The 21,737-nt window shown below is 44.3% G+C and overlaps 2 protein-coding genes and 1 pseudogene across 2 annotated transcripts; all 3 read right to left on the bottom strand.

The window, feature by feature from the left end:
- Positions 1-3,032: 3,032 nt before the first annotated feature.
- Positions 3,033-4,412, bottom strand: LOC103643832 (purple acid phosphatase 3-like; annotated as a pseudogene).
- Positions 4,413-15,143: 10,731 nt separating this feature from the next.
- Positions 15,144-18,835, bottom strand: LOC103643830 (basic helix-loop-helix (bHLH) DNA-binding superfamily protein). Its single transcript, XM_008666990.3, has 2 exons — positions 18,573-18,835; positions 15,144-18,484 (listed from the first exon to the last, which is right to left on the bottom strand). The coding sequence occupies exons 1-2, from the start codon at positions 18,610-18,612 to the stop codon at positions 15,357-15,359; spliced, it is 3,168 nt and encodes a 1,055-aa protein (XP_008665212.1). The 5' UTR covers positions 18,613-18,835; the 3' UTR covers positions 15,144-15,356.
- A 719-nt stretch (positions 18,836-19,554) lies between these two features.
- LOC118476164 (zinc finger BED domain-containing protein DAYSLEEPER-like) lies at positions 19,555-20,261 on the bottom strand. Its single transcript, XM_035964359.1, has 2 exons — positions 19,814-20,261; positions 19,555-19,732 (listed from the first exon to the last, which is right to left on the bottom strand). The coding sequence occupies exons 1-2, from the start codon at positions 20,196-20,198 to the stop codon at positions 19,557-19,559; spliced, it is 561 nt and encodes a 186-aa protein (XP_035820252.1). The 5' UTR covers positions 20,199-20,261; the 3' UTR covers positions 19,555-19,556.
- Between the last annotated feature and the right edge of the window lie 1,476 nt (positions 20,262-21,737).

The following is a 21,737-nucleotide window of genomic DNA, read 5'->3' as shown; positions in this document are numbered from 1 at the left end:
TCTACTAGTGCCTAAATATAGGAGAGTGGTGGCCTTAGATATATATTGTGCGCAGCCCTCTTTAACGTGTTGGCAATTAACGCCTGGTAGTACTACTTACGTTCCAATTTATAATTCGTTTGACTTTTTTATATCAAATTTGATTGAATCTTTTTATTCAAAAAAATTTATAATTATTATTTAGTTTTGCTTTCAAGTATAGCATATAATATACTTAAGTATGGGTTTAAATTTTTCATTTTTTAAAAATTTTAAATAAGATGAACTGGTCAAACTTGAAGTAAAAAATCAAACAAATTATAAACTAGAACGGAGGGAGTACTAAATACTAAGACAAGAGACAGTCGAGCGCACGATGAGGATGCACAAGGTGAGCGGAAAGTTGGAAGAGTTGAGTGGGACATCCTCATAAAACATATATGAGCCATATACCTACCCCTTTGAAATTAAAAAAACGATCACTGTGGCCAAATACGTAACTGCGGTAGTGTTTGGACAAGGATGCACCACTATAAATTGTTGAACCAATAAGTAGTCTCCACCCAGCGCCCAAATGTTTTGGTGGATGCAATTTACTCTCACTGTAATATATATATATATATATATATATATATATATATATATATATATATATATATATATATATATATATATATATATATATATATATATATACGGCGGCACTAAAATGCACCTGGGTGCATTCTCTATATTGAATACACCCAGGGTGTAATAACACCTCGAGCACGCCTTCTCATAAGAGCACGCCCTCGGCCCACCTGTACGCACGCCTCCCTGCCCCCCCGCCGCGAGTATCCTCTAATTGCAAACTTGAGTCTCTGTTTTTACTCCTTGATTACCATTGCATGCTGTGTTGTTACTCCAGTTGCAACGTTTGTTGCTTGTTGATTGCAACTATGTGTATCCGCTAATTGCAAACTCATGATTGCGTGTTGTTCTGCAGGATGCAAACATACTTGATGTGTTTGTCCCCAGGGTGCGGCAAACATTTGATACAAGGGAAGAAGCCTACCTCTTTTACCTGACTATGCAAAGTTAGCTGGTTTTAGTGTCAGGACAAAGAGGTGTAATTGCAACTTCTGGTGTGGTGTGATTGCAACCCCGCATTAGGTGTGATTGCAACTGCTGCATAATTCTACTCAAATATCTGTTAAAAAAATGATTGATTGTAACTACTGGTGTGGTGTGGATGCAACTGCTGAGTTGCTCTGATGTGATTGCAAGTACTGAATAACTCTGGAAAATTTTGTTAAAAAAATATGATTGCAACTGCTGGTCTGGTGTAATTGCAACTGCTGGTCTGGTGTGATTGCAACTTCTATATAACTAGATGCAACTGCTGGTCTGGTTCGAAAATTGTAGCATTCTGTCGGGAGCGTGCGGGAGGGACGAAGACGAAGCGTTGGTTCGGCCTGGGTGGGGCGGTTGGCTCAGACCAGGTGTTCCTGGCGCGTAGATTCGGCCTGGGTGCATTCTCTATATTGAATGCACCCAGGTGTAATATATAAATACAGTATATATATATATATATATATATATATATATATATATATATATATATATATATATATATATATACACATACTAGGTCAGTGCCCGTGCGTTGCAACGGAGAAATAAAATATCTCGATAACTTATATATACAAATATGTGTTATGCAGTTATGGGATAGAGGATGGCATCCGCGAGCTGTCCGGGATAACATCAAAGAGAAATTCGGTCCTGTGACACACGGACACTCACCTAGTAGTGCATTATATAAGATAGTCGGTGCTCGTGCATTGTATCTGGAACATATAATATCTCGATAACTTATATATACAACTATGTGTTATATGATTATGCAGTTATGCTACAGATCACGTGGAAGCGAGAGCGTGGACTGCAGATCGACGCAGCGCAAACACGGCCTGCAACGCACACGACAAGCGCGCGGCCTACAGATCGACGCAACGCAAACACGGCCTGCAACGCAAACGGCAAGCGCGGCCGCACGCACTGCCCATAGAAAACATTATCATATCTATCCAAACAATTAGCGCTTTTCATTCCCATGGTAATAGATACCAATTTTATTTATTTACATTAATGTTATCATTACAAGTGCTCAACCAAACGCCACCTGAGTTCGACGCGTTTCGTGGCTCACATCTACATGACGAAGTTTTCACTTACATCTGCATGACGAAATTTCGTGGCCCATGCGCAGTGACCAAGTGACCACCCTATCGTTAATTATGACATCAGCATAACAAAAAGCTTAGTACCAGTATTAGTGGGAAGAACACAACAAATGCATTACTGAACGCGGATAAGTCTGTTCTCCAGTGAACTAACTTATGTAAAAACTGTAGTCACACTTAGATTAGACCAATAACCTATGGTTTGATAGTGTCATTTTAGTTAAATACATAACGCTATTTCCCCAAGTTTCTGAAAAGAAGATGAGTAGATTACTGGTTTACTGATCTTCCCATTTCTCTTAACCTCTTAATACATTAGCATTAGCGGCACATTAGGTAGTGAGGATGTACATGAATTAAAGAAGAATAATTCCAACCTCAAATATCCCAACAGCAAGGCAAACACAATGATTGTTTTCGCTAAAAGCAAAAGCACAATGGACAACACTCGTTCGACCATCAATCGTGACATAGTTATCCGCAATAACTCTAAAAGCACTCTCTTGAAGTTCAATGAAAAAAATCAAATAGAGCAGTATATCTGTAACAAAAAAAGGTAACAGCCCTAAGCATACTTCAGTAATTCTTTGCTTTAGATGATAAATCTGAGTCCTCAGCACCCCACAGGGCTACCAACAGCATATTATAAGTATAATTGCAGCTACAAAAAATGTAAAAATAAAAATAAACCACAACATAAACCAAATAGCACAATAATTATTTGCTTTAGATGATAAATCTGAGCCCCAGCACCCCACAGGGCTACCAACAACATATTATAAGTATAATTGCAGCTACAAAAAAAATGTAACTTATAGAGTAGTAGAGATACATGACAGTTGACAGGCGGTGTTTTGTACATATCAATGGCGCAAAATCAATCCAATTTATTCCTCATTGAGATAGGTGGAGGACTGAGGATGTCTCGAGCTCCATCGGTACAGTATGTTCCCGAAAACGTCGTAAAAGATGAAGTGAGCCTGGTCTTGGTTCAGCTGGAGGGACATGAACCCTTGCCCGTCGTAGAAGAACCGGAGCTTGTCCTTGTTTGGATGGAAGACTCCTCTCCATGCCTTGGAACCGCCTCCGCTCGTGAAATACTGGAGTGGGCTGAAACAGAAGAAGCAATTTCACAAGGTTCAGTAGGTTGGAAACGGACTAAAAGTTACTTGAATTAATCTCTGTATCATATGGTGCTTGTACCTGTCTCTGCTGCTAATGTGCTCCAGGCAGTGATCGTGTCCATTGATGTAGAAGTCGACGCCATTGTCCTGAATGGTGTGGATTTCCCCCCCATAGAAACAGTGTTATTATTATGGACCTTACTTAAAGTTGAAACCGATTGAGATTGCTTCTGAAATGTAACCTTGAGGACTGGAAGTAGTAATTCCAGAAGCTCCTCGGTGTCCCCGTGCTCACTCACACTCCTCATGGTGTGATGCCCAACCACAATCTTCCACCTTGCAGTTGATCTCTTCATAGCCACATCCATATCCTGCAATGCAGAACCAAAAAAAAGTTCTATAAAACGAGCTTCCTTTCACCCGCACTAATATGACTATGTTCGGAGTGCGCACCTTCAACAAATTGGCTATGTACTTGCCTCGAGGCGCCACCCCTCTCCAGTCATAACGATGCTTGCCAGGGTGAGTCCAATACTCCAGTTGGAATGGAGTGGTGTCGACAAAGAAGAAGTCCACAAGTTCTGGCAAAGATTAGGAACGAAAATGCCACACACATTTCAGCCTTGCTTGCCTTGTTGCAGTTTTAATTAGGACATCAGTAATCCTCTCCAGGTTCAAATGAATTACGTTTTTCTGTTATACCTGCGTTAACGATGACGATCTCATGCAAATGAATCGGTCGTCGATCTTCCTCAAGACTGGGCTAAGCTGTGCGAGCGCATTGCCCATGTAATCATGATTTCCTAGAACTGAAAAAAGGATAGTTGCAGTCTTAGTTCGCACAGATTTCGTCACTGGTTGTTCATGCCAAATGGTAATAACCAAGGGCAAATGCGTGGTGGAAGAACGTGGGCGATTATACCTGAGTACCATGGCTTCTGTAAGCTTTGAGCTATGTAGATATCCATGAACAATTCTTTAAATGCCTGGTCGCGCACGCCCTTGAGGCCGTTCTTGTAGAAGTTGTCCCCGGTGGATATAACAAAGTCGATATCGAGCTTCTCCCCGACCCTTCCCATCTACATAAGAATTGATTGCAAATTTCTCAGGCCAAACATATTAGTTAGATCCTAAGTCAAATATTCTGAACTTTAACATTATAGGTCAGTGCCCGTGCGTTGCAACGGGGACATATAATATCTCGATAACTTATATATGCACATATGAAGCATCTGCATTCCCAATTCGATAATTTGTGTCATGAGAATTCAGAAGAACTATATTAGTCAGAGAGAAGTGAACAGTGGTACCTGTAAAATGGACATATCATCACTAAATTCTCCGGGTCGAGAGTCGTCGACTCCTCTACAAAAGGCCACGTGAATTAAGTAATGCCCATAAACCACCAATTACAGATACAGACATTGAGAATAATTACTTCCAACGGATGTTGTTCTTAAGCTTCTTTTCTATCAGTCCTATCCCTTCAAGAACATTAGTGATGTCATATATACGCCTTTTCTGTACCTGAAAAAAGCTATATATGCATATGTTTAACAAAAGAAACCATGACTGGATCAATAGTGACAGTATGACCGTACAATTTCTGGTTCTTGAACCGGCCAGATCTAGGACCTCTGTTTAACTCAATTGTTCCATCCTGACTCTCATTGCCATAACCATAGTATCCACTACATGCCCTGGGCCTGTACCTGTTATCCATACCAAGACCACATCGACCATATATCCTGGAATCGTAACCGTTACTCCCGTAGGGAAGACCAGTTTTTACTGAATTCTCATACTGGGTGTACGGTCGGGGGCTAGGGTACACCCTATTGGGATAGGTAGGAGCTGCTGATGTAGTTGTAGGTCTTCTATTCTACATACCCTGCTTGAAGACAATACAGAGGGGGCAAAAACATGAGTGAAGCTGCCAGCAGATGTAATACACAATCGAAGTATATCATCATAATCAACTCAAATTAGAAGGCAAAACCTAAAAGTTCGTAAGCTGCTCAATCAGAAAGCACATATTTGTCTGCCCTTGAAGTGTTTAAACACGAATTGAATTCTACAGAAAATTATTATGTTTCCTATCTGGTTAAACTAAGAGTCATGGCAAAGGGGCTCTAGCATAATGGTTAAGGCTTTTCAAGTAGAACCTTCAGGTCCCAGGTTTGATCCCCTCGGGGACGAATTTCGGGCTTGGTTAAAAAATCCCCTCGTTGTTCCCCCGTCCGCTCTCGGGGAACGGAATCCTGCACGCCACCCTCCAACTGGGCCGTTGCAGAGTGGGCAGTTAATCGGCCCGTTAGTGATGGGGATGGGGGGACAGGGTTTAAGGGTTTTCTCGACCGGGACCATGTTTCGGTCTCTTCTTAATATAATATCGGGAGGGCGGTATTTCATCCCCGGGCCGAGTTTAAACTAAGAGCCATGAAAAAGCAATAACATTTATCATATAGCGACTAAGGGAACATGCACGAGTAGAAGAAAAAATAAATAAATAACACAGCTGCATTTAATAAAAATATTATCAAGATAATTTCTCTGAGCTCACCATCTGCTGCGTGGTGGAGCTCTTGTTCTGATATCTTGCTGATGAACCATTACCACTGAATGACGAGGATGGAAAACGATTAGTTGTGGTTGTTCTTTGCTGTCCATTTGCATAAGCAGAGCCATCATACCATGCAAATTGTGCCCATGTGCTGTCATACCCATATGTCGTGTCCAGGTAACCAGCAGAAGGAACTCCACCTAGCAAGGGCGCCCTATAATTTCCATCAGGCGTCAGTGCTGAATTTTGTTGGCTTGGTACAGTTCCACTGTAACTGTGACCAGTACCATTTGGAACACCATTAGTAGTTGCCTTGGCAGGATCTGCTTTAGCTACTTAGAAATGACTAAACTATAGAACCTAGTGTTAAACTGAAAGTATAGGACTGAACTATATGCGGCTTAGAAATGAATAATGAACTTACAGAGAACGAGTGAGGACTGCAAAGATCATGTTGTGACCTTGGCTCCGGTGTACACCTTCTCCTGGATCATCTTAGAGCCATATCAAATCCTAGCAATAAAAGAATGGTTCGTCAGTGTCTGAGCCAAATCCATCACCTAGTAGCCCAGCAATCTTCACATGATTAAGTATTGTTTCATTCATTAAATCCAATCTTTTTCATCGTCCAATCTCAGCCATGAAATCTCACACCTCAAACTTAATAAATCATTTCATGTAAATGGTTCGTCAGTGTCTCTATAGATTTAGTCCTATATGCCCCAATCTCATAGGACCTAATGGAGAAATTATGCATGAACATGAGTCCATCATGTATAATCTGGCGAAACCCAAATGCGTCAGTGAACAGGTCATGCCTCTGGGGCTTCCAGTGAAGCATCGTTCACTGCTTCTCTGTGGTCAAGAAGATAGTCGTGAATCGTGATGGCTGCAAGGAGCATGTGTCAAGAGGCTTGTTACTGCAAAACAAAATACAATAAAAACAAAAAAGGAATAAGCAAAACAAGGATGCAGATTTGTGTAGGTAGAAGAACAATAAAACTTGAAAACATAAATAAACACAATACATGTTTCACTTTATTGTGGAATGAGAATGAAATGGAGCCTTGTTTAATGTCAGATTTAAAATACTGAAACACGTACATGTTACCTAGATCAATTAAATCATATTCCATTTGGTCAACTTCAATACCAAATGTAAAAGCAATCTAGAAATATTGACCTAAACTGCAGATCAGCAGTAGTGCGTTCTGAGTAAATGGCATACCTTCATGAAGTGATTGTTCCTATACCCAGGACATTAGCATAATTTTAAATAATAATGATAGGATTCCATTAACAAGTTCATAAGATGGCATGCTAGCAATAAGTTATAGTACAACAGTGCAAATTTAGTGATAGTTTTCATAGGACACGGTAGAGTCTTAACAGGAGTAGAGATTCTTGTTGAAAAGCCAATGGATACATGCAGGAAAAGAAATGTAATGGGTAGATTTGTCTTGAAATGTAGTCCCATATCATTTGCCCAGGCTATCATCTAGTGTTGGGTCGCTACTGGTCCCATAAAATATAGTTGTTATAATTTACAAGCATTGAAATGTGTTTTGGGGATTATTTTGTTGTCCAAAACGACACTTATTTGTGTCTAGAGGGAGTATGTGCATAGCAGACAAACAAAGTTTTCTGAACAATGAAAAAGTACTTAGATGAATTAAGTTGCACACCAATAATTAGGAGACTGATACACTACTGTTTGAGTGATCATTTCCGGTGTTCATTCCAAGACATTATATTTGTTTGACCCATTTGGACGTACGTGATAATGTAACAGAAATGTCTAATTGCCTGAAAATTATCTCATTAAAAATATATTTAATGAGATATTCTATTTTGACCAGCATGACTTGATAATGTAACAGAATACAAACAATTTATATGAATCCAGCTATGATATGCAACCAGGCCCAGCTGTTCTCCTTTTCTAACATGTAGCTTGCAAATTGTGATAGGATGAATGATGGGCACTTGACCCTGTCATGATCTTGTATTTCCTTTGTATTATCTAGTTAGCTGAGCATGGCACTAAACAATGCTAAAAACCATTTTAGTACATAACAAGCGCAGTGTTTGGAGGCGTGTAGTTTGCTTCAAATGTCCCAAGTCAAAGTGATACTTCCAGGTAGCAAGGATGGAGTGTTTATTAACTTGAGGCAAAATTTCGGTGCTAATTAATCCCCTCTCCGATCCAAATTATAAGTGGAATTAGCTTTTCTAGATCCATAGGTTTACTATGTATCTAGAGATAGTGTAATATAGATGCATAGCAAAAGCTATATCCCTGAACAAGCCAAATCAACTTACAGTTAAGAACAGAGGTAAAAGCTTGGATAAATTCTGAAATTGTCCATTAACAAATAGAAATGACTTTACAGAATTTTAAATTTCAAGGAGCTCTAATTAATGCATAATTGTTTGTCTAAATGCAATGGCATGTCGAAACTTAATAAAAGCATTAGGAACTGCAATTGTCATACCTCGTTCAAGCAGGATGTCAATGATTAGAGAGAGAGTTGTCGGAGAGTGAAAAGGTGCCCACCCCTCCTCGCCCTTCGTGTTCAGCAAGCTTGAGAGCCAGGCAACCACCACGCCTGTTGCTGATCTGTGCTTTCATGGTGCGCAGAGACAACGTGGTGGTGCCCAGTCTAGAGTACAAACCTGGTAACGGTATCTAGCTCTAGCATAGTCTTTTTCAGGTACCCCTGGTATCAAGGTAACACCGTGCATTTTGAATTGGTAACTGCAGACTCTAGATGTTTTGTCCTGACTTCCAGTTTCAAATGAATATCTCTTGACTGAATTAGAAGTTGAAAGCTCATCTCAACAATGCTGTCTGAAAATACGGTGTTGATGTTTGCAAGCAGAAAATGCTATTTTATTCTATATTACATGTTTTCTTAGTGTATCTTTTCTCTTGCATAGAGGCACTATTTTTAAAACAAAAAAACTAAAATTCAAATCTTTAGGTTCCTGGCTAAATTAGTTCGCTTATGCTTTCTTGCCAGTTTCCTGCCTTCTTCCTCTCTTGATAATTTTTACACTCATTGAGCCCTTTGACTTATAAGAAATAACCACACAAGTTTGAACCATTTGTTCTCCTGGTTGTGAAGGAATTGTTGCGATGTGCAGTATTTATAGCAGTGCTTGTCTTAAAATTCCTTGTACAACTATTATGACTGCAATTGTCATAAATTAAGTCTTATTGGCATGGAAGGTCCATGTGCCACCAGCCCACCAACAGGGATGGAAAAATTAGATATTATAAACTGCCATGGTCTGAATCATTGTAGTGGGAGAAAAATCATTCTAGGCTCATTGAGTTTTAGGGTAGTTTATCTGGTAGTTTTTTTTCCAAAAAAAATATCACTGCAACATATGTTCACATTTAACATTTTCCCATGCATATGTGAAGTGCACCTGTCCTTGGTATTAATTTGATCCACGGCAACCACAGGACATTAATAATATCCCCTCTGAGCTTCATGTAGGCTGGTTATAGTGGCATTTTTGTTTCGTACTTCCATGTCATATAGCTGAGTTGCTAGCACACTGTTATTCATAATTGTAGTTGTGCCTTTCTTTTTTTACATTAATTTAGTTGTGCTTTCTATTGCATACAAGATGTTTAATTCGTTCAAGCTCCTAACTTGTTATTGCACCTTGCAGAAGCTATGCAATTTTGCCACCGGCAAGTTCTTGAAGGTATACAGTGGACATGTGAACAGACAATACTGCATATAGTCCGCGTTTTCTGTTACGAATGGAAAATACATTGTCAGTGGATCAGAAGACAACTGCGTGTACATATGGGACCTCCAAGGGAGAAATATCCTTCAGAAATTAGAAGGCCATATGGACATTGTCATCTCGGTGTCCTGCCATCCAACAGAGAACAAGATTGCTTCTGGTGGCCTTCATAATGATAGGACTGTAAGATTATGGGTTCAAGATAGCTGATCAACTTGCAGGTGTGGACTACGCTCATACCAGACCTAAACAGCGAGGAGTGCGTCAACACGAGCTCCACCACCTCGGCGAGGGCGTCGCTCGAAACGTGGCCATGCACTTGATTGATCGATGGAGACACGCTCCCCACCGAGGTTCAGCTTGGCTTGGGTGCGGCGGAGGCGGGGCGCGACGAACGCGAACAAACGACGATGTGTGGTGGTGTCGGGGAGGTGGAGCTTGATTCAACTGCATGGGGTGGTCGGGGGTCGGGCCGGGGCCGACGGGGTTTTTCTGCCCCTCCTTCCTCTACCTCGGTGCCACACGGTGAAAGGGAGCAGTTGCGGGGGAGGAGAGGAGGAAGAGAACGGAGAACAAGGAGACACACACGGAGGGAGCAAAAACCTCTTAGAGCAGTTGTCGCGTGAGCGTCGTGTGGAGAGCAGGAGAGGAGATAGCGACGCACGACGCTGATAGGGAGCCCGCCGGAGCGGCATGGTGGTTGAGGTCGTGGAAGCTCCATAGCATCGCAAGGGGGTGGGGCGCAGGGGGTGGGGCGCACGGCGTTTGCGGTGGAGGTTGTTGAGGGGCGGGGGATCCGTGGGCGGATCAGACGTGGGGGCGAGGACCGGGGATGTTGGTGGATCAGGGGCGGGGGCACATAGACAGACAGTTTAGATTTGATGGATGTAGATGGATGGTGTAGATTTGTGGATGGCAGAACCAGGGGAGGCAGCCTACCCCTTGCTGCCTTAATATAGTAGTATAGATATATAACATTGACCCTAAAAAATAGGAAATATATAACATTAGGAGAAAAACTTACTCATTTGAGTTGGAGTCAAAGCGATGATCGGCTGATAAAAAGTACTTTTGATCCTAAGTAGATTCTCGTATGCAATGTGAATCGCCGACGGATGCTATTCACATCCCACTCATCTATTATCACAAATGTCAGCTGAAACAGTGAAGAAAATATCTCAGAAATATTGAAACATGAAAAGGCAGTTAACAAAGAAAACTGTGAGAAATCATGCTAATTACGAGAAAGGTACATTATAAATAAGTTCTTTCCTTCCTCTGATGTCCTTTTAATGGACAGTTGTAGCAAATTATTAAAAATGGAAGCTCAAAGATTATCAAGAGACTGTTAGCAAACTGTTAAAATGGAACTACAAGAATCATCAAGACGCCATTCATAGCATCTGAGCATAAATTCGTATGGAAATAAAGGAAAACCACACTCACAGAATCTCTACTTTACCGTCAAAGCACCATACGCTAGACCAGCTGCATCAGCTGGATCCCAATCCTGAACGCCATGGGGATCAGCCTCCACCCTCACCTTCAGTTCCAGCAGTGCTAGTACTGACAGTCACAAATCACCATACCAAATTTTCAATGAACACAATCGCCACCAATACCATGTCACAGGAGCAGACTTCCCTCTGCGAAATAGGTCATAATTACCTTCACCGTTGATCGAAGCCTCGTCGTGGCTGGCCTATGCCTGAAGCAGAACCATGAAGAAGGAAAACAACAGCCGGATCCTAGAGCCGTGGCGAAAGATGAAACTTTCACATTGGAAGGCAGTTCATATGCAGATTTAAATCTCTCAAGACAGTTGGAACGGGTCTGGTTTGTATCACAAACAAACGGCCTGCAGCCTTTCTCATAAGATGTGCATCTCAGTAGGACTGCATTGTGAGGGTAATCAAGGCAGATCGGGCAGGTAATGTCCTCCATCCAACTCTTATCGAGCTGAATGTCCAGATCAAAAGAGCTGTGCTTTACCACCTTCTTCACGATCAAGTTGCCTGAACCCATAGCGGAGACACAGATTTGCAACGAAAACTCCTGGCTCTAGCAGGCCCAGATTTTCATTACAGCCTACAAGACACCAATAGGCCAATCATATCAGTTCCAGCTTGCTCCTTCAAGAACATCGTGAGCAAATTCTGTGAGTGATAGTGAATAGACCGAGCATTTCCATCAGAAGGCAATATGATAGATGATAGTGTATCAGTGTATGGCAGGGCACAAACACCCTAATGTCCGCAATCAGTTCATATAATGAATTCCCTGTAACCACACATGACTATTTGACACTAAAAATGAACTCATCCACTTAACCTAATGATTTACCACAACTTCCAGTTCTGGTAAAACTCAAACGAATCGTAGAAATTTTCCTTACTCCATAAGAGATCAATAACTGCCAGAATCTGATTTCGACCTCAATATGACGTGGCTCAGGGGAATCTGATTTCGACTTAATTGGGCACCAGCAACTAACTAACTTCTACGGCGCGGCGCCAACTGAGATGGGCGGATTTTGCGCGCTGATGAACCACGGGCGGGGTCGGATTGTGTTGGACTCGATAGATTAGCTGCGTGGCACCACACAGCACACAAATCGGCAAGTGAACTGAACCGACGAAGGAACGAAGAAAAATCTGGGAGATTGGATTGGACTAACAAAACCAACAGATAGGAAAATTTATCTATCCAGGTAAACAAAGCAGCTGGAGGTCACTCACCAACGACAGACGACGAGACCGACCGACGGCCGGATGGATGGATCTCCGCTCCTCTCGACCGGTCCAGGGGCGGCGCCGCGGCGCGTGGGCCAAGGAGCTAGTGTCTTCCTCGGTGAGGTCGATCTCGACGACCTCGACCTTGGTAGCGAGGCCACGGACGGAGGTAGATGCGGTCGAGGGGGAGGAGGCAGGAGGCGGCGAGGAGGAGAGAGGGGGTGCGACCGAGGGGGGCATGGCCTCCCCGAATCGCTGGTGAAGCAAGCACGGGCGAGGAGCTTCTACAAATCGACGGTGGTCGGGGGGGAGGGGCGCTGATGTCGAACGGGGGCAGGGTCACGGTGTCGCCCCCTGTGGACGCCTCCAGCGCCTGCGCCACCGTGAATCCGGGCATCGCCGAGGGGGTGAGGGCAGGGGAAGGGAGGGGGAGGCCTTGAATCTTGGACGCGTCGGCAGGGGTGTTCTCGGATCCTGGCGGCGGGTGCGAACAGGGGGAGCAGGGGCGGCGGCTCACGCGGGGCGGGGGGACGAACGTGGGTGTGGGCGGGCGGACGGTGTAGATTTACGGAAGCGAGTGGACGGTGTAGATTTACCGAAGGCAGAACCAGGGGAGGCAGCCTACCCCTTGCAGCCTTAATAGGTAGTATATATATATATATATATATATATATATATATATATATATATATATATATATATATATATATATAGTTTTGCCTCGATTCAACTTTTGAAGTTTCGTTTATCTTGGATATATATTTTTATTTATTTGGTAGATCTCACTATGATTTTCTACAGATTTGATAAAAGTAAGAGAAAGTTGAGTTAAACAAAACTAAAACCACCTCTATTTTAAAAACACAGAGAATATTTCTCTCTTATTGGTAGTACTTATGGGTTCGGCGCAATCTTGATATTCTGATCCAAACTGAAGCTTCACCTATTCAAAAATAGGTGGTGAAACCCAACAATTTCTACTCCTGATGTGCCTAATAGCCTCTCTATTCCAGTAACCACGTGTTGGCGGTTCAATGGATGAGATCTACTGTTGGAACTTGGAATTGATTCCGACGAGTGAAGAAGTGTTCCTAGCCGCGAGCGGATCGGATCCCCTGCAGATGTTGCAGATAAATCACTGACGTGTGGGTCCGTGTATGTACCTAGGTCCACACGCCAGTGACCGGACGTCTGCAGTGCAGAAGATCTGCTTCCGAGCCCAATACGACTCATCCTGCTGAAGTATCTCCTCCCCCGAACGGCACTGGCAACAACCGTCCGTCCACCTCGGTGCGGACTTGATCAGGTCTTCGAGTCCAATTCGATCGCGTAATCCTCGCTCCGGCGGGGTTATAAACTCATGATCCAACAAACCGCATGATCCACTCCACTGTCCCACCCGACCGACGACCCCAATCCATGGCTGCGGCAGAGGCGCCCTGCGACGGCAGCGTCGCGCGCATCAGGCTGATGTGCAGCCACGGCGGCCGCTTCCTGCCGCGCGGCCCCGACGGGGCGCTGCGGTACGTCGGCGGCGAGACGCGCGTCCTGGTCGTGCCGCGCGCGGCGACATTCCCGGACCTGACGGCGCGGCTGTCAGAGGTGGCCGGCGGCGCGAAGGTGCGGGCGATCAGGCACCGCCTCGCCGACGAGGGCGTCCAGGACGTGATCGTCTCGGTCACCTGCGACGAGGAGCTCGCGCACATGCGCGACGAGTACGACCGCCTGCGGGCTACGCGGCCGTCCGCGACGTTCCGTGTCTTCGTCACGACCACCACTCACGCTGGCTCCGGCCGAGGCGGTGCCTACCGGAGGAGATCGGCGGCCGGACTTCCACCCCTGTCGATGGAGATGCGGCGCACGCAGAGCGAACAGGTCCTCGCCGTGCGTGCACACCAGCAACAGGCGATGCGACGCGTCAAGAGCACGCAGGAGTTCGCAGGGGCCATCCGCTTGCAGCCGTCTTTCCACCGCCGTGGCAACCAGCAGTGCTGCAGCTGCTCTCAGCGCTGCAACATGTGCGCCCCCGCGCCGACGGCAGCACAGCCGGTGTGCGCACTACCCTACCTGTCCAAGAAAGTAGATCCACCTTGGATGCCCGCGGCGAAGGCAACAGAGGGAGTGTTTGCTATTAGAGTTTAGATTAAAAAGAGGCAGGATCTAGTGTTGAAGGCCCAAGGCTCCCACTCCCACATACTCCCTCCGTTTCTTTTTATTTGTCGCTTGATAGTGCAATTTTACACTATCCAGCGACAAATAAAAAGAAACGGAGGGAGTAACTAACAGATCGAGTCTGCTATTAAGGTTTAGATTAAAAAAGAAATAAATCGAAAAAAGTAGCTGTGTCCTATTCTAGTATTATTAGAGTTTAGATTACTGTGACAATAATGTCATCATCATCTTCTCTTTATAGAAGCTGTAAAAATTTCTGTAATGTAATGTCCTCTATTTATCCATCCAAAGTTTACTTTGGACGATTTGTGGTTTATTTGTTAACCACAGCCAAAAAGAATGGTTTCAGATACTCAGAAATCTATAGATACAGCTTAATTTGTCAAAGGCAGAGTGAAAGTATCCATAGCCTTAATGATAAAATAAAATATCCACAGAACAGTTGCATAATCAGATATTCAGATGGGAAACAGGAACACAAAGCGGATAGCAGCATAACAGCACGTAAGCAGTCAAGCTTATCAATCGTTGGATCCAACTGTGCAATGTCCAGAACAATGAAGTTGCAGCAAACACAATAGGCTTCATTTCATTCAACACTTGGGAAACTATGTTATTCAAATTCAGTCCATAAAATAAGTGTTCGCTAACACAGCCACTGTGTTTAAATAACAAAACACGGATGGCACTGGGGAAGGAGAAGAAAAGGCACAGCTCTAGGGGCGGCATGTTAGATTCATAGAAAACCGAGTACAACTGTTACAGCAATATCAGTACACGATCTGACCTATACTAACTAGTAGTTGTTCTCCTTCAGAGGCGATCTTCTATCTAGGACATGCCCTGATTTGTGCCTGATCAAAGGTGAAGAACTTCTACCATTAGTTTTTTCTGAGGTAAGCCTGTCATTGCAAGGTTCCTCATTAACTTTCTGCATGATCCTTCTCAAATTTGACATCATACTTTCACCTCCATAAATTACCTCCCCGATGGTATTGGTTAGTCCAGTCAGCTCATTGACCAACTGATTCCTCTCTTGTAGTACAGCTTTAGACATATCAGTTGTTCTAGACTTAAGCTCTCGCAGATGCTCATCTAACGTTTCATTTCTCCCCTCCAATGATTTCAGCTTATTCGTAACTTCTAGATGCTCCTCTGCCTTTTCTGACATTTCTGAAGCAGTTTGAGCTTCGAGCTGTTCAATAAGATTCTTCAAATTTCTTGACTGATGCTTCTCTTGCACTAAATTCACCTGCAGGGAGTCAAGTTCTCTTTCGCACTCTGCAATGAGCATATCCTTGAAAACAGTATCATGCTCTTGGATGATGTTAAGTGAATTCAGAGTTTCAGCAAAACCATAAAGTTGATTCACCTCTAGCTGAACTTCTGCCACTTTTGCTGCTGCTGCCTCAAGAAGGTGCTTGATGTCAAGCTGAACAGATTCAACAGTTTGTTGAATATCAGAAATAGCAATTTCTTTCTCTGCAATTAGTGTATACCAATCTGATTCCTCTTGATCAAACATATTCATGATCTCCTGCTCCCTGCATGAAAATTTCTGCTCAGCGAATCTAAGCCTTTCTTCCAGCTCCAAAAGCTTTTTGTCAGAGATCTCAACAATTTCAGAATACCAGTTCTTCACTTCACGAATGGACTTGTCACACTCCATCTTGATAAGACTTCCCAAATCAAGTTTCTTGACCATGTTTTCTTCTTCTAGCACAGCGACGTATTGCTGAAGTTTATCAATCATCATTCCTTTCTCTTTAATTATGCCACAAAACTCCTCCTTTTCTTTTGTATGACACTCCTCAGCCTCCATTTTGGCAATAAGAGCAACACCCAAATCTCTCTTCAGCACACAATTTTCATCCATACATGTTTTGAGTTCAGTTCCCATATCAACCTTCACCTTCTCTAAGTTCGCCAGTGCTTGCTTTTGCTGATGAAAATTGATCTCAAATTGGGTCAGCTCACTGTTCCTCTCAGAAAGGGTATATTTTGCCTCATCAAGAGCACATGTTAACTGCATTTTTTCTTGCCTAAGCAACTCCTCAGCTTCCACTTTGGCAGTAAGAGCAGTATCCAGATCTCTCTTCAGGATACGGTTGTCACACATATAGCTCTTGGCTTCAGCTTCCATATCAACTTTCAGTTTTTCCAAATGCTCAATCGCTTCCTTTTGGTGATGGAGACTGATTTCTAACTGGCTCAGCTCACGCTTCCTGTCAGCAAGGGCACAGTTTGCTTCATCAAGAGCACTTAATGCCTCCCTCAATTTCACCTGCAGGGTGCTTTCCTTCTTTGAAGTTTCATCTTTTAGGCAGTGAGCATCTCTTAACATGTTGTCCCTCATCTCTTTGTATGCATCAAGTTGTCTTTGCATCTTCTTATGTTCTTGTTCCATATGCTCTAGCTCCTCAATTCTTGCATGCAATTTTGTTATAACCCCAGATTGTTGTTTCTGTTCAGCTTGAGACTGGGCAATAATGCAAGATTGTTCTTCTAACTGTTTCTTGGCAGAAGATATTTCCTTCTCAATTTCTTCACAGTGATGCTGCATATTCAGTTTAGCAGTATCAACAAATGAGCAGGACTCATAAAATTTTGTCTGTACAACAGTAAGTATTATCAATGCTTCCCAATTATCCACTGTTTGTAGCTCAAGGGACCTATGACTACCCAGCAACTCATTCTGCAGTTGCACGATAAGAATATCTTTGGATTCTAACTGCGATAAGCATCCATCCAAGTCATTCACAAGCTTTGTCATCTGCAGTCTCCATTCTTCTTCCTTACCTCTTAGCTTCTCGGTGCAACTTCTATGTGTCTGCTCCAGGGCTCGGAACTTCTCCCGCAGACTTTTCAATGATACAACAGCATCTGCACCACCAATCTGTGCCTCCTGATACTCCTTGAGCTTTGACCGCAAATCCTCATTTTCTTGTTCAATACGTGCCTTACTGTATTCTATTTCCTTGAGCATTGTGGCCTTCTCAGCCAGTGAGCTTCTCAAATATGCAATATCCCCATCTGTCTTGGAGCTCAACGACTCGACCATTGATTTGGCCCCTTGATATTCAGAGATCACATTGCCATACATGTGGCGCAACTCAGACATCTCTGTTTCCACTCGCTTCCTGCGGCCTTCCTCATGGGCTAATGCCTGGCTGCACATATCCAGCCTGGACCGGAAATCCTCTGCAACCCTGATCTTGGAATCCAAATCAGCCTCAAGAGTGTCAATCCGATCAACCAAAGTTGATCTATCTGAGCCCCACTCCTTCTTGGCAGCCCTGAAGTCATCCTGAACCTTCTTGAGTGCCTCCTCGAGGTGCCTGAACTGCTCATCCTTCCACTTGAGCTTACACTGGACAGCGGCCTTCTCCTCCTCCAGCTTCCCCAGCATGTCGTCCCTCATCACCACATCTCGTGGCGCCGATGCCCTCTTCTCAGCCTCGCCGCACCTCCTGTCCTTCTCTGACAGAAGCCCCCTAAGCCGCGCGACCTCGACGTCGCGGGCGCGCAGGGCGGCCTCGTGCTCCCCGCGCCTCGCCTCAGCGTCCTCGAGCGCCGCGAGGAGACCCCTCTTGTCGCCCTCGAGGCCCTCGATCTTCTCCCGGAGCGTGGCCTTGAGCGCTTCGTGCGCCGCACAGAGGTGCCTCAGCGCCTGCTCCTTCTCGGCTAGCCTGGACTCTAGCACTTCGCACCGCTCCCCGGCGGCGGCGGCCTCCTCACCCCTGGCCGCGGCCTCCGCCGCATTCCGCTCCGCCTCCGCCCGGGCATCCCGCAGCCGCGCGGCGTGGTCCGCGCTCGCGCGCTTGAGGCCGTCAGCGAGGTCAGACTTGGCGCGGAGCTGGGCGGTGAGTGCCTCCACCTCGGCACGCAGGTCGTCGAGCTCCTTGGCCATCTCCTCCATTTCCGCTGGCGAAAAAGAAAAAACAAAGCAAAACGTCAACCCAAAACCCAAGCAAAATAACGAAGTCGCGCTGCAGAGGCGGGCGGCGGGCACCTTTCTGGGAGGAGCAGGTCGGGAAGAATGAACGGGACATGGAGGGGCAATGAGGCTAGGGGCTCGGCATGGACGGACCGAGCAAGCGCGGCGCCGATCCAAGGGTCAGTTCTGGGGCTGGCGCAGTGGGGAATGGGGATGGAGAAACCCTAGCGTGGAGTGGAGGGGAACGAGAAGATTTGAAATTTTCGTGAGATTTACCTCGGATGGGGAATGAGGACTGACTGAGGAAGGAGGAGAGGGCGCGGCGCTGCCGCAGGAGTAGGCCTGGGCGTTCGGTTCTTCGGTTCGGTTCGGTTCGGTTCCTCGGTTCCTGTATGAATTCGGTTCTTTAAAAACTGGAACCGAAATAGCAGTTCAAAGGAACCAGAACCGACTAGTTCGGTTCTCGGTTCTTCGGTTCGGTTCCTCGGTTCTAACCGAATTATACCTGTTAGAGACTAGACAGAGTAGCTGTTACAAAAATTAAAATTTCAGCAGCATCTTCCCTTAAAAAACCACAAGTTTTGACACTCAATAGATAATAGGCAGCAATAGTAGCACAAATGCAATGAGTAGACAACACAAATAGTCAATTACAAATGAAGCAATAGCATAATAAAACAAAGTATCACAACAATACAGCATTTAGCACAGCACAGCACTGAGCCAGTCAGCTTCCAGTCTTCCACGGTGGCCAGCGCTCAGCACTTCAGCCGGCAGCCAGCAGCCACCAGCGGCAGGGGCAGCCAGCGCCCAGCACTCCAGCAGCAAGCAGCCACCAGGCACCAGCGGCAGCCAGCAGCAAGCCAGCAACCAGCGCCCAGCAGCAACCAGCGCCCAGCAGCAACCAGCGCCCAGCCCCCAGCCAGGCAGGTCTCCATGCATGCGCCCAGGCCCAACACAGCAGTCCTGAAATACAATTAATGAAAATCAATAGATAATAAAACAGCAGTCCTGAATTGCTGATTAGATTATAAATGCACAAAAGAATAACTCACATAATCATATAGCCTTTGAGTTGGACGGTTTGCTTTTGCTTGTTTTTGAAGATTGCTTAGAATGTGATTTCGTCTTAGTGCTAGTGGTGGTGGCCTTGCTCTTGTTCTTGCTTCCTAGAACCTGTGACTTGGAAGCATTGTTTTCATTTATTTCTTTATCCTTAAACTCATGTATCAGCTCTGAAATGAGAGAAATGAAAGCAATAAATAATTTATTCGTCAACAAAAACAATAAATAAAAGAGATGGTTTATTGAATCACCTTCTTCTAGCTTAGCCAACTCTTCAGTATTCTCAGCAACATTGATTGGTGTAGCCCTCCTAACCCAATCATTTGTGCATACAAGAGCTTCGACCATAAATGGAGTGAGGGAAGTTCTAAAATCATCTAGTATACGCCCACTTGTGCTAAATGCAGATTCACTTGCAACTGTTGAAATTGGAATGGCCAGCACATCACGGGCCAATCTAGATAGTATGGGAAATCTAGAGGACTGCCCTTTCCACCAAGCAAGAATATCAAAAACTTTTACTTCATCTTCACACTCTTCAGCCAAGTACTTGTCTAATTCTGTCCTAATGCCCCTACTGTAACTACTTGAGCTATTATTGAGCCTCATTCTCTTGGCAACTACGGACTTCATCATTCTAGTGCTCCCTCCCCCTTGTGTAGGTTGTGCTGACTCACTTTTTTGGGGGGCACGATCACTTGAATAGATGGCCCTATATTCTTCAAACATGCCATGCAAGCACTTGTTAAGTGCAGCCCACAATTTGTGTCCAGGACCCTCACCATAAATTTCCTGAATGACAAGTTCAGTATACTCTGAAAGCTTGTACCTAGGATCAAGAACAACAGCCACAAAAATCAATAAGTTCATGTTCTCCTTCTCCTTCTCCTTCCCTTTTCCCTTCCCCTTATCATTCTCATTTTCATTCTCCACAATGTCATGCCACTGCCCCCAATACTTGTCAAACTTCTCTTTCATTCTTTTTCCCATTGCTGCTTGAACCACATCATTGCTGTTCATCCAATCATTCACCAAAATATTGACCTCTCCAATCTCATGAAACATTGTGTGAGCAGTGACACTTAGTGATGCCTAGTGCAATATTAGTTTTTAAACTATTCATGTGAAGGTACTTGCCTAGTGCAATATTAGTTTTTAAACTATTCATCTGCCTCCTCAAGTAGTTAATGCCACTATCATTTGCACTAGCATTGTCAACGGTCACAGTCATTACTTTATCCAACCCCCAATCAAGCAATACTTTCTGCAAATGCTTCCCAATATCATCCCCCTTTTTACTTTTGACCTTAAAAAAACTAATTATTTTCTTATGCAAGCACCAATCATTATCAATAAAGTGGGCTGTCACAGTCATATAACTGTCTTGCTGCTGTGATGTCCAACCGTCAGTAGTTAGAGAAACTCTATGGCAATGCTGCTGTAAAAATATTTTTAGCTTTGCTTTTTTCTCAAAGTAAAATGCGACAGTATCCCTAGTGCATGTCCTTCTAGAAGGTAAGTTGAACCGTGGGCAAGCAAGAGCCATAAACTTCCTAAAGCCAGACTTTTCACCAAATGCAAATGGTAGCTCATCTTCTATAACCATTTCAGAAAAGGCAGCCCTAAGTGATTCAGGGTCAAACTTCCAAGTTTCTACACTACTTCCATCTTTATGTTGCAAAACACCTTGCTTCAAATGACCTCTATGAGGATTATGCTTGCAATTATTGAAATGCTTTCGCATTGCAGACGTACCATTATTTACTGAATGTGCTTGGATGTCATGCTTACAATACTTGCACTTGCCTTTGATCACCACATTGTGTTCATCCTTGACTTCAGTGAAGTGCTCCCATATATCGCTTCTTTTTGGAATATCCTTCCTCTTCTTCACATCGCCTTCATCGACATCACAGTCAATGATTTCCTTGTCCATGTCCGTAGTGGCAGCAGCCTGTCGAGCCTCCTCCTCTTCAATCTCAAGCACATTGGTATCATTCCAATATCTAATCTGTTCATCAATGTCTTCCTCGGACGACTGAGACATCTGCGTTATGCAATGAACTAATGAAGCATGAACCCTAGAGAATCATCACATATTCACTAAACATACAGATCTGGCTAAGTGACTTTGATATGGAGCACTTACACTGCACGAAGCAACCGATGTAGCCG

This window comes from Zea mays, chromosome 1 (assembly GCF_902167145.1).
Source record: "Zea mays cultivar B73 chromosome 1, Zm-B73-REFERENCE-NAM-5.0, whole genome shotgun sequence".
Lineage (NCBI taxonomy): Eukaryota > Viridiplantae > Streptophyta > Magnoliopsida > Poales > Poaceae > Zea > Zea mays.
The sequence above is the reverse complement of the archived record's forward strand: the minus strand, read 5'-3'. Positions and strand labels throughout refer to the sequence as shown.

Bases quoted from the DNA above. Each gene is read 5' to 3' on its own strand.
- LOC103643830 (XM_008666990.3), bottom strand. From the start codon at position 18,612: ATGTCCCGTTCATTCTTCCCGACCTGCTCCTCCCAGAAAG. The intron at 18,485-18,572 runs GTGCCCGCCGCC...CTTTTTCGCCAG, and splicing joins GACCTGCTCCTCCCAGAAAG to CGGAAATGGAGGAGATGGCC.
- LOC118476164 (XM_035964359.1), bottom strand. From the start codon at position 20,198: ATGATGAAGTCCGTAGTTGCCAAGAGAATGAGGCTCAATAATAGCTCA. The intron at 19,733-19,813 runs GTGATTCAATAA...CTCTCATTTCAG, and splicing joins GTTGGCTAAGCTAGAAGAAG to AGCTGATACATGAGTTTAAG.